This window comes from Carex rostrata, chromosome 11, assembly GCF_964058835.1.
Source record: "Carex rostrata chromosome 11, lpCarRost1.2, whole genome shotgun sequence".
Taxonomy (NCBI): domain Eukaryota; kingdom Viridiplantae; phylum Streptophyta; class Magnoliopsida; order Poales; family Cyperaceae; genus Carex; species Carex rostrata.
In genome coordinates, this window is record NC_135928.1 from 11,160,948 (window position 1) to 11,173,271 (window position 12,324).

Consider the following 12,324-nt stretch of genomic DNA (forward strand, 5'->3'; position numbering starts at 1 on the left):
TATTGGACTGAACTGTTAACAAACTAGTTCGACATTAGCTTGGTTCAGAATTAACAAGTTCAAGTTAGGACCTAACTTGCTCGCTAGCTCAACTAGACATCAATCTGTGAATTTATATGAATTTATGTGCATTTTATACTGTCTAGCTTGGTTCAGCTCGATTCAAAAATTTTGTAGAATTTATTTTCTTCTTAAAACAAGATCTAAACAGATCGATCGAGCCGACTCGTCAACTCGCGAGCTAGCTAGGACTGACTTGTCACAAGTTCAAGTTGAGATTTTAGATTGGATGTCCTAGGTCAAGCTCGCTCGACTGTAACTCGGCCAAAAAATAACAAGCTGAGATAGGCCCTAGCTCGGACCGAGCCAACTCAGTGACGCCCCTAATCAGAAAGACAAAAACTATAATATCTTCCATGGCATCACCCTTTGAATACTTAACAGTGAAGACTGAAGACCGAAGAGGGAAGAGGCGGAGATCAATGCCTTGACTTGAAACAAAGAAAGTAATTTCCGACATCATTTATTGTGATATTTCTGTTACAGTTGATAGAAATACAGCCCATTATTTGTCTCATTGTATTCAATGGTTCTATTTTCATTCCAATGGGCTTAATCTTTCTGTTCAGGTTTTAATCGTTCATTTATTAAAGGCCGAAGTACAGATGGGCCATCACTTGATCATTTAGAGAATCCTGGGCCAATGCGACTTAAAATAAGGCTTTCTAAAGCTATCTGATTTTGGCAACCTCAAATAAATGAACTACATAATTTCTTCATGCGGACAACTTGCAGGAATAATTAGGATTTGACTACAACCTGAAAAGGTATCAAAACCAATTATTCTTAATCTGTACCAAGTTACCAAGTTAACGGTTGTTTCTTCCTCTCGTGTGTACCAAGCATGAGATGTTATAAATATTGAGACTACCTCACTACATTGAGTTGCTCCGAGCATCAAGTACTTCACCACGTGTGTGCATTAAGTAAAAATCAGAAAGGTCTGTCATGTGTTTTACCACTTCATTACTGATAGTGTATCTTGCGTTCCTTGGTAGGGGTGCCCTGGCAGAATTATTACTATGTACGAAAGATAAAAAAATTTGAAACCTCATCCTCTGAGGATATGAAGTTTTTGACAACTGCCAAACATCCGATCAATAGCATTGTAGCACTGTTTTTGTGATAAACTTGCTCAAAATATGATTTTATTGATTTAGTAAGCCTGGAAATCTCAGATCGTTCCTCACCCAAGCATTTTTTTTAAACATTCCAATATTTCATGCCTTCAAGCAATAAAAATACATGCCGTTATAGACATTATATATATATATAAACATGATAGAGACTCTTCGGACAAAGCAATCAAATATCACTATAGGCTTGCAAATCATATCCTCAATTCCTCGTCAATGATCAGGAAAGACCGAAGCATTTACTTATTGGGCGTAACAGAGGTGGTACATGGTTTGAACTATCTTGAGGCGCGGATTGTGGAAATTTTGGAGGAAGATGTTTTAGAAATGCCTTAACTGCCCCTGTTGCACCATCTTCTGACATAATTCCCTTTGCAATCTCCTTTGCTCTTTCCTTCACCTGTCATATAACACCGGCATTTAAAAAATGACTAGTCATTAACAATTAATCAAAAGCATTACTTCTGTACCTTTTGATCCATCATGAAGTTGATCGCACTGACCAATTTAGACAGAGAGAATTGGTCTACTGGAATTGGTGCTGGGCCTAACCCTCTGGCATGAATCCGTTCTCCCCAGAATGGTTGATCGCCGAAAAATGGCACCACTGTTGTTGGACACTGCATATGACCAACAATATCAACTTAAACAATGTGTGTGCACATGAATATGTGTTAGAGAGAGAGAGAGAGAGAGAGAGAGAGGGAGGTAAAAACCGCAGCTTTGAGGCCAGCAGCAGTTGTCCCAGCACCGCCATGATGTACCTGAAGAAAAACAAAAGGACAAACTTGTCAGCATATAAGTCTCCTCGAGACACGGTACATGTGCGATGCACGATCAAAATCCGAGAGTATACACGTACCACTGCTTTACACTTCAAGAACAGCCAGTCATGGGGAACGTTATCTAATGTAAAGACAAAATCTTTCGGCTCTGACACTTTAGAAAATGAATTGTGCATCACTATATGAACACGGCAAGAAACATAGGATGGGAAATTAAAAGGAAAAGAATGAACTTACAATTTCCAAGGCCACCCCAACCTTTGTTAATGATTCCTCTTTGTCCGGTTATTTCAAGTGCCTCAACTATTATTCTTGTCATTTTATCTGGTTCTTGTACCGGCTGAAAAAAATAACTCTGTGCTTGTAGATCAAACCACAGTGTACTGTATACAAAACTTGACAAAAACAATGAATACCTGAATGTTTCGGTCAAAATGACTATAAATAACCACGATGAACCACTTGACCAAAACAATGTTGATTTTTATTAGACAAAACAAAAGGGTTATTGGCAACAGTACTAAAGTACAAAAGCAGAAGATGAAAGTCTACCTCATAGAAATGCAAGTGGGCATAGCAAGTTTAAAAAAGAATTCAGGGGTATCTTTATAATTTTTATCAGTTGTTCTTTCATTAAAACTGACAAAGAATTTCTTCTCTTTGAAAATGAAAAATAAAACTTACAAGGCTCCCAAACCCAATATAGATAGGTTCATCACCAGCTTCAAGCCATCTGACAAGTGATTCTGGAGGCACATAATTCGAGGCAAGGTCTAGGAAACAAAATCCAACTACATCAATCCGTGGTCCCCAGTCTGCACATATACTCAACATTTTCAAAAAGCAATTCTCAAGTGTATGTAGGTTCTCAACCCTGAAAATTATATCTAACCTTTGGGTTTTGGGACAAGATAGGGACTCCATAGGTATCCATGAGGTATGTCGTACTCAGAACCATGAGATCCACTAAGGTATGTCACTGGCCGAAGCTTCAGCTTCTTTTTTCTAAAATCATTTATTATGTCCCCAATTCCAAGCCAAATCATCGAGTCAACAATTTGGTATGACAGCTGAAATCAATAAAAGAGTGACGATGAAGGTAACGGGTAAGAGTAATTTATTATTAATTATTGCTAAAATTTTGGCCAAATAGAAACATACCTTGTTACCTGCAGGAAGGTTTACACGAGAAAGAGGATGTGGGAATTCACTTGTTGGCCTATATTGCTCGAAAGAAAAAGAGAGATCAACAGAAATGTTACTTAACTAAACCAGTCTTATGCGATGGAAAAAAGAAACCACATGACTGAATCGAAGGGAGACGAAGTGAGGGGAAGAGGTCGAGAGAGAGGTACACAAGAGATCACTTAGCACCCGCTGCAAAGCTTATAAAAAAAGACGAGGAGGGAGAGCGAGAGACTCACGTCCAAGGCATGGTGAAGAATATATGAATTGGTATATCCAGTGCCTCCGCCACATGCGTATGTCCTAAACAAGGTTTCGTCCATATCAGCATTCTGCACTCAAATTTTTAAGTTCGTTCATAAAAACAAGCTATGTCCCTAAGCAGTAATATAACTGCAGCTTGAATTTTATTATGGATGATACAACCATCATGTCTTGGTACAAGACCAGAATGGTACAGTAAGAGGAGGTGTTTACTAAAGAGGTATCACGTTACATCCATGATTTATCTGATTTCAAAAGGTTCCTCACAGCCAACTTCTACATCCACAGAAATCTAAATCTGTTGCAAGGGCTTCTTTTTTTATTTGAAACTTTTGCAATGCCTTATAGATGGTGTTTGGTCGAGGCCTAAACCATAGAAAACAGGGTTTAGGCCTTGAGAATTCCACCAACCGCGGATTAATTAGGCCGGCCTAACTAGGCACAATTCGAAAAATTAGGCCTCTAAATTTAAACCACCTCTCCAGCTGGCTTAAGAGTTAGTCCCCCTACAGTCCTACTATCAACGGCTATCCAACTCTTTTTCCCCTCTCTCTTCTTTTAGAGGTACCACTGTTCTTTTCCCCTCTCTCTTTCTTTAGTCGATACTATTTCTCAATAGCTTAGGCCATGGCATAACTTTAGACCTCAACCAAGCATAAATAGCTTAAGCAAGCCTAAGTTGGAATAACCAACTTAGGCCTCAACCAAACACCATATGAGAAAATCACTCACCATAACATGGTGGATTGGCGATTATGGCATCTGCCTTGAAAGGAATTCGTGAATCCATATCAGGCTCTTTACATGCAGGGAGTAAAGAAAACACTATATCCTTGATTTGCTTTCGTTGTAAGGTAATTTCAGAAGGAGATGATGGCAAAAATCCTTTGTTCTTTACCATATCTGTTCACCGAAGAAGTTAAACAAGACAACAAACAATAATATTTTTTTCCAGCTGTCCAGCTAATGGAGTACTAGGTCGTAGCAAGTAAAGAAGTTAAATTTGACAAATTGGTATACATTCAGCAAGGATTTTGGGATCTCCACCAAGAGGATAGAATTCCAAGCCAGCATTCAACACAAACTCCTTAAAATTAGCATGAGTTGCAAGTCTGACGCGATGTCCGTGTTCCTACAAAATGTGTTTTAAGTTCAAGGTTTTAACCTTCAAAAAAAGTTCAAGGATTCATAGGAATACCAATCCCTACAAATAGTGCTATACAGGATTCCCACAAATAATCTCCAGGTAAATTACAATGCCAGAACCATATTGAAAAAATCAACTAAGAAAATATATCCAACTGGTACAGGACAGATATGAATATAGTACCAGAAATTTTACCATCCGTACCTGTAAACTCTTGCCGATAGCAACAAAGGGCTGAACATCTCCTCTTGTACCAACAATTAGTATAACTATATTCATTGGTGGTCTGAATTGTATATCAGTGCCATCTAGCACCTCTTCCTCTGCTGTTTCTATGTATATATCTGTGGGTCCAAGACCAAGATCAGGTGATTCTGGTATAGGTACAGGCTCAAGGTTGGTTGGTACATTGACAACTACAGTTCCATCATCTTTCACCTTGGCGATGCGATTCAACAATCTTCGGTTCAGCAGTTTTAGCTGAAGAAGTCAAAATTATTTAAAACAGTGCTCCAAAGAGACATCAAATGAGAGGTATGAAAGATGTATACCTTTTCTCTTACTGAAACCTGCTCATCAAGAAGTTTGATAGCAGGGTCAACATGTGGGCCATTCCTACACCTATCTGATTGAGATGTAGACCCCACAGACAATTCACAAGTTTTAACACCTTCACCACCTTCTTGCATATGGCTTTCACTGAGAGGCTGCCGGTCAATAATCACTACAAATTGTGTTTCACAATTAAACCAAAGAAAGGAATGCTTCAATAACAAGATGCTGTTACTGGGTCAAACTAATACATAGAAATTGTTGGGCTCCATCATGGTCTATGTTGTAAAAGAGGTATAAATGCACTTTTTTATCTCTGTCGTGCTCTGCAAGCTAGAGATGCACCTCTTCTCGGTTCTATACACTACAAAAAGAAGAAAATAGAAGGGCAGGCCAAAGGTGATAAATATTTGCACAAGTTGTACCCTTGTTAAACCTTACTGTGTTGCCGGCTGCCCAATTCGGCTTGTGGCAGTCGGTTGTTGCAGCCTCTTCATTAATTTTCCTCGTCAGTGTTCTTTTTTTTAGTTCAATCTCTCTTGTCCTTGTACCAGCATAATATTGAAATTTGGTGCTTATAAAATTTTAAGAATTAAAGCTTGTTATAGTTATTGAAATTGGTCAATTCGTTTGAGATTTGGGTGCGTCTCGTGTCGATTGAATTTAATCTCATAGCTGAATTGGTGTTGGGTTGTGCTTGTACAGGTACAGGCACAGGTTTTCTATCTGCTACACACAAGGTGTTTGTAAACTAATTTGCTGGTACAAGTGACCTAAAGACAGGTGTGTGATATTGCCTAAGACAATTTATTTCGGTCCAGCTCGAAACCCATTATATGTTTTTTTACGTAATTTAGAACAAACAGGAGATCTCTTAACCTCAATGGTATGTGGGATGATGAGATGAATTTTTTGCATGTGTTGTGCAAAGATGACAGAATTGGCTCTCACAATTTTGTTTTTGCGTCGGTATCTTTCTTTACTTGATTACTTCAAAAGTAGGTGCCTACATTTCCCCTCAATTTTTGTCCATACAAATTATTACCGTGAGAAGAAAAGGAACTTCTTTCTCAGTACTAATAAATTAGGAGGGGCATATTACTCATTTGTTTAAATTTTGCTGGAGGTCCCTCAACTTTATCATTTGTTACGAATTGGTGAATTGGTCACTCAAGTTTGATTTGTTCCTTTTTAATCATTCAACTTAGTCATTTGTTCCAATCAAGTCAGTCTATACTTTGCCGTCCAAAATGCTAATGGAATATGCTCATTCCGTTAGTATTTTGGACGGAATATGCTCATTCCATTAGTATTTTGGACGGACCGAATGAGTATATTCCATTAGTATTTTGAACGAAATGAGAATATTATGTTATGATTTTGGATGAAAAAAATAACTTGATTGGAACAAATGAACAAATGACCAGTTTAGTGAATAGAAAGGAACAAATAAAACTTGAGTGACCAATTTGTGACAAATGACAAGGTTTAGTGACCTCCAGCGAAATTTACCCTTTGTTAAATTAAAATTATACAGGAGGCTTAAGAGAGAATTTTTGTAATTGTTTCAGGATATAAGTGTTAATTTTACATGTTATAGAGGTATATGGGATTAGAATTGTCTTTTCAATTTTCCATTAAGCCCTCCAAAATTATGATATCTAATTTGTAGAAACTGAATCAAATGGTGAATGGCCGAGTTGATCTAAGGCGCCAGATTAAGGTTCGGTTCTGGTACCAAAGAGCGTGGACTCAAATACCACTCTAGCCAAAAAAAAAAAAAAAAAAAAACAGAGAATAGAAACAAACCAGACGGCAGTGACGCCGAACCGTCGCTGTCGCTGTCGCTTTCTTCCATGTGAGATATCTTCTCTGCCATGATCGTTTCTTGTGAAGGAAGGAGGAGAGGAGGCACAGTCTACAGAAAGCGATGCAAGCGCCTTATGCAAAGGCGCTTGATGCCTTGCTCTGATGCCTTCCCAAGTCCCAACTAGGCCACTACGATATCCCTTATTTTGAAAGAACATACATGAAAAAGAAAAAGGAAATTGAGAAAAAAGGGGAAAGAGCGACACATCTTTAGTAACCCTGATGCTGGAAACACGTGGCATGCTTACGAGGCATCAGCACGGCAGTAATCTGTAAAGAGAAAAAGAGAGAGACGGGGGCAGGTAGACCAACTTTTTTATGCATCAAACAGGTAGACCAACTTAAAAGGAATAAGAGGAGAGACAGATAGAGAGATATCCAATGCGGATCAAGCCCGTTATCCTAACTACAAATTTTATAGCATGAGCAATGAGTTCAATGCATTGGATTGAGGATTGGGCCAATTTGGGCCTCCGTAGATTATAACAATCAAAATGTAAAGAGAGTACAAAATGTTCTGTAAAAGAGTTTTTTCTTTTCCCAGGCTTCCAGTGCTTACAATATATTTAAGAAAATCATTATGCAGTAAAAGGTCATATTTTCACTAGCTCACTTGTTTGATGCATATAGAGTTCCATTTATGAAGTTCACAACGAACGCTAACGACTAGGGGGCAAACGGATCGGATATTGTATCCGTATCCGTATCCGTATTTAAAAATTATATGCGAATATCTGAATATGTGTGCAGATACAGATACGGATATAGTTTTAAATATTAATTATCCGTATTCAAACATAGTGACAAATGAATTATTCAGCTTCGGTTCGGCGAGGTCAAAAATTCGTGATTCGGGTATAATTCATGAATAATTCGGAATTATCTAGACCAGAGATCTTAGTCCTGCAAAAGAGCAAAAAAAAAAAGACCCAAATATATATATATATATATATATATATATATTATGGGAAAAATTCACGACTTATTCGGGTTTAATTCGGTCAACTGAATAATTCGGTGTTTAGTTCGGCATCACTAAAAAAACGAATTATACGAGTATAATTCGGATATAATACGCGAATCTTATCACTATGTATTCAAGATATATATAATATAGTTTAATATAAAAATATTTACTATTATAAAACGCAAATATCTGTATCGATATTCATTTAATATCTGATCCGTATTTATATTGGCAAAAAAAAAAACAAATACAGATATAGTTTTACCACCGTCTAATCCGTATCCGATTTTTAGAAGAAAACTTAAAAAAACACAAAAAAAAGGCGCTGAAGGTAATGGGGGTAAAAAGAGTCTACTTTTTTTCAATAAATTTTATAATTTTTGCTGTCATTCTTTATTATAAAATAAAATTACTCTATTTTGTTACGTTACGAAATTTTAACAATTAATTTTTAATGATTTAAAGGCAAGAATCAAAAATTGTGCTAACAAATTGGAAGTTAAAACGTTAATTAAGGTTCCTCTAATTAAGTAAGTTAAGTGTGAATCGAAACCGCGTCGAAATTTCGAGAATTTGAGACTTTATAGGCTCAGTGCGTCCGCACTGGTGGTGAGTGCGGGTGACTGACCCGCACTAACTTCCGTTTTCCTTAAATTACCTTTGAAATTTCTGTGAGTGCGGGTGAGGCCACCCGCACTGCGGGTGGGTGCGTCCGTATTACGCTCGGACTTTTTCTGAAATTTTATCAAAAATCTACTAAGTTCCGACTGCGGGTGATTTCTGTGTTAAATTTCATCTCTGAAAACTGACTAAGTGCCGAGTGCGGGTGAAGCCACCCGCACTGCGGATGAGTGCGTCCGCACTCAGGGTAAATTTAACCCTAAAACTCAAATCCAACTTTCTCTGTCTCTCCCACTTCATTCCTTTCCCCATTGTTATGTGATTTTCACCCGAGAGAGAGAAAAAGAGCGAGAGAGTTTCCCGTTCCTCTCAAACCCCCGATTGTTGCGAGAAATCGAAACTGGAACCGAGTAAGCGCCCGTGAATCTCTCCCAACTCCCTGATTTGGTATTCTTTTCTCTCATTTTCTCTTTCTAAACCTCGAATTTTCTCGATTTCTCAGATTCTCATTTTAAACTCGAGATTTGTGTTCGAATTGCTCGAGGATTAGTTCCTCTACACTCCTTGCTTGTTTATTTGTCAATCTTTTTCCCGATTTCTTCCGATTTGTTGATTTTGGATTTCTAGGGTTTCGTGCCAAAATTGAAACTGGGCATAATCGTGAATTGATTTGCTTAACCCAACCAATTAGACTTGTAATCGGTAGGGTTGCCTCCTGATCTTGAATTTCTAGAACATTTAACGACTGATTTGAGATTTGACCAAATTAGGGTTTAACCAAACGGTAAATCGAACTGTTACGAGAACCAAAATAGAGAACTGGTACCTAAATTGTTACCAAATGGAGAGTTTGTATGGTCCAGAGGACCTAGATGAGATTGTGTGCGGTTTTAGAGGATTTTGGTAAGAAATAATGAACCGAACGAATTGATACCAAAAGCATAGAAATTGATTAAAGAAGGTATAAGCCCTAGAAGTAACTCGAGTGAACCTCTCGATCGTGAACCAATGTTAAACCTAGTATACGTGTAATATAGGTGTAGGCTCGGTCGAGCAAGACGTTGCGAGGCATTTCGAGACGCCTGAATCATAATTTAAGCGGTACGCTCGTCGTATTCAGGTGCGGGATTCTTGGACTTGTTTGATACTTTATTTTCAGGAATTAAACTATGTATTCGTTTGTCATGTTGAATATCATTGATTGTATCATCGAATTGTGTAAAGCATTTGCATAGCCCAATCAAATTAAACTCGAATTGATGTGACTTGAGTAATTTGCATGCTGGTATGGTTGTAGGTTGTGTCGATCGATTAGGATCTGATTTGATTGAAAGTCACCACGATTTGATTTGATATGTATGTGAATGGATTTACGAGGTTAAGCACTTGGATCCAATGAATTTGCAAAGTCGGGTTGTATGCTGGCTTTGATTCCCAGGATCCTAATGGCCTTAGGTGAACGGCCCTCAATGTTTCCCAGTACCGGTTGGGATGAGGGAGGGTGATTATGTTATGATGTGTGAATTAAGATCGTGGGTGACTAGTGTGTAACGTCTATGGCTTGGTGGCATTCTCCTACGAGTTAATGCATTTGGAAGGTCAATTGAATATTGCGAATATTGGAAACGACATCTCAAGAGAATTTTCTTTATGTGACTTGAACCAGACCTTAATAACTGTTAAGCCAAGCAATTGCAGATGGGTGTCAGATAAAGGGTCCAGCTCGGTGGGCCATCTGTAGGTGTCAGTAACCCTACAGATGTGGGTTTGATAAAGGGTCCAGCTCGAAAGAACATCTGTAATTGCTACAAGCCCTAATGAATTGAGTTAAGCCAAAATATCTGTTGTGTTTGAAATTCATCTTGGAAATTCCGTAAACTGTGATTCAGTTTGATTAATTGTTGTCGAGCATTGGCATTCTGTTATTTATGAATATATATCTGTTTGAGCTGTTATGGTTTGGGTTTCATTTTTGAATATAGAGTCTGATTGCAAGTCCAATAATCTAAACTGTGGCAAATTTCGCACTGGGAATTTATTCTCACCCCCACCATTTGGGTTACTTTACAGGTATTGGGGCGACTGATTCCGGAGAGGCACGAGAGTAGTAGGCCTTAGTAGCTTACCACTTGATAACCCTAGATATGTTTTGTTATATAGATTTAGGGTAGGCCTCATGGTTGGTATCCGGATGTGATACTTTTGTTGTATTATTTACTGTCCAGACTGTGTACTCTGATTTTATATTAGAAACTTGTTTCTATTGCTTGTTGTTGTGTTTGAACTGTGTAATTGCCTTGTAAGCATACACGGCGTTGTATGCTTACGGCGGGGGACTGTTACGACCCGTGGCCGCGGTGTGTGACAATTTGAACTACTAACTTAATGCAGTGGCACAGGTATAAGGAACCGGCCCTAAAAAAAAAGTTTTCTAGAGAGGAGAAATCCTAGTCGTTATCGCTCCCTTCTTCCTCACCTCTTTTCATTCCACTCATCTCATTCTTAGTTTTCTTCTTCGGCATATCGATATCCTTCTCTTTCTCGTCTCTATATCCTTAAGCGAAGAAGATAATGAGGGAGAGGGAAGGGAGCCGAGAACATGGTATCGTCGGAGCTCGAAGTGTAGAGCCTTTACCCTCATCTTGATCGGAGCGCACAAATCCAGCCGTCAGAGCGCGGCAGTTATCAGACGAAAGCGGATCCGGTTGTAGATAGAGATGGAGAAAGAGGTAATAGGGTATTTTTTTAGAGTAGATAAATATAATTAGTTGATTATAGTAGTTTACGTGATTTCATGAGAATAAATGAGTTTAGATCTAGAAATGAGGGTTCCTGATAGGCTTGCCGAGCTAGCGGTAAAAAAACTAGCTTATTTATGGAAATGAAACCCTCAAGAATTAGATAGGAGTAGTACTAGGATGGGTGATCTCCTAGGAAGTCCCAGTGTTGTTGATTCCGGTTGGGTTTTATTTCTAATCTACTCCAACTTATTTTTTGGAATAAAGGCTTTGAAGAAGAAGATCTAGGAAGGAGGGTCATTTGACCCCTTATAAATCTATTTTTTATCAATAAATTTGTTAGTGTGCATTTAAAGCCACTAGTTTTCAAAAAAAATAATGCATTGGTACGAGTTTTTGTCTCTCTTTAAAGAGACGCATGTTAAATTTTAAAAAAAAAATATCAAAGAGATGTTGGAGTATACAAAGCTCCTTAATTAAAAAAATGTGAAAACAAAAATAGTGGCACAATTGATTGTCAGTATTAAAGAAATTGTGATTCGATAGATACAATGATTTGAACTTGTATTTGCCTTTTTATGTGATAATAAAAGTAAGCACTTCGTGGAGATGCTAAATTGGATCCAAATGATCAATATAAATTAAGGTGTATTTAAATTGTGATAAATTGGATATAATCCATTTTTTATTCTCTATGGCTATATAATATTAGATGGAAATAAAAACGTGAGAAAAAAATAGATAATAATAATCTTCTTTTTCTATCCAATTCTAATTTTCAAACACAGCCTATATATATGATTTATATTTTAATCAATCCAAAATAACAGGACGGGTCCAGAATTTTTGTCGAGGGGCAAAAAAATATCGAATCAGGTCTAAATAGCTAATTGGATTTAAACTCGTTAATTAATTAGTTATTCGATAAAAAAAATAATGCTTTGACTTATACTTTCCAATGTTCAGACTTATAATTTATGATACTCTAACTTATAATTCT

The 12,324-nt window shown here is 37.6% G+C and overlaps 1 protein-coding gene across 2 annotated transcripts; it reads right to left on the reverse strand.

Annotated features, from left to right (window-relative positions):
• Nucleotides 1-1,186: 1,186 nt before the first annotated feature.
• Nucleotides 1,187-7,272, reverse strand: LOC144561942 (sterol 3-beta-glucosyltransferase UGT80A2-like). 2 transcript variants are annotated; one of them, XM_078311048.1, is made up of 14 exons: nt 6,939-7,272; nt 5,129-5,301; nt 4,782-5,057; nt 4,451-4,562; nt 4,163-4,333; nt 3,406-3,469; nt 3,143-3,200; nt 2,874-3,051; nt 2,666-2,796; nt 2,219-2,321; nt 2,059-2,135; nt 1,913-1,960; nt 1,667-1,816; nt 1,187-1,596 (listed from the first exon to the last, which is right to left on the reverse strand). In XM_078311048.1, the coding sequence occupies exons 1-14, from the start codon at nt 7,006-7,008 to the stop codon at nt 1,417-1,419; spliced, it is 1,791 nt and encodes a 596-aa protein (XP_078167174.1). In that variant the 5' UTR covers nt 7,009-7,272; the 3' UTR covers nt 1,187-1,416. The 2 variants fall into 2 exon arrangements, with proteins under 2 accessions (XP_078167174.1, XP_078167175.1); XM_078311049.1 differs by lacking the exon at nt 2,059-2,135.
• Between the last annotated feature and the right edge of the window lie 5,052 nt (nt 7,273-12,324).

Coding starts and splice junctions, on each gene's coding strand:
- LOC144561942 (XM_078311048.1), bottom strand. CDS start 7,008: ATGGCAGAGAAGATATCTCACATGGAAGAAAGCGACAGCGACAGCGAC. Junction 3,470..4,162: donor CGCCAATCCACCATGTTATG/GTGAGTGATTTT, acceptor AACCTTGTTTAG/GACATACGCATGTGGCGGAG. Junction 3,201..3,405: donor TTCTTCACCATGCCTTGGAC/GTGAGTCTCTCG, acceptor CGAGCAATATAG/GCCAACAAGTGAATTCCCAC.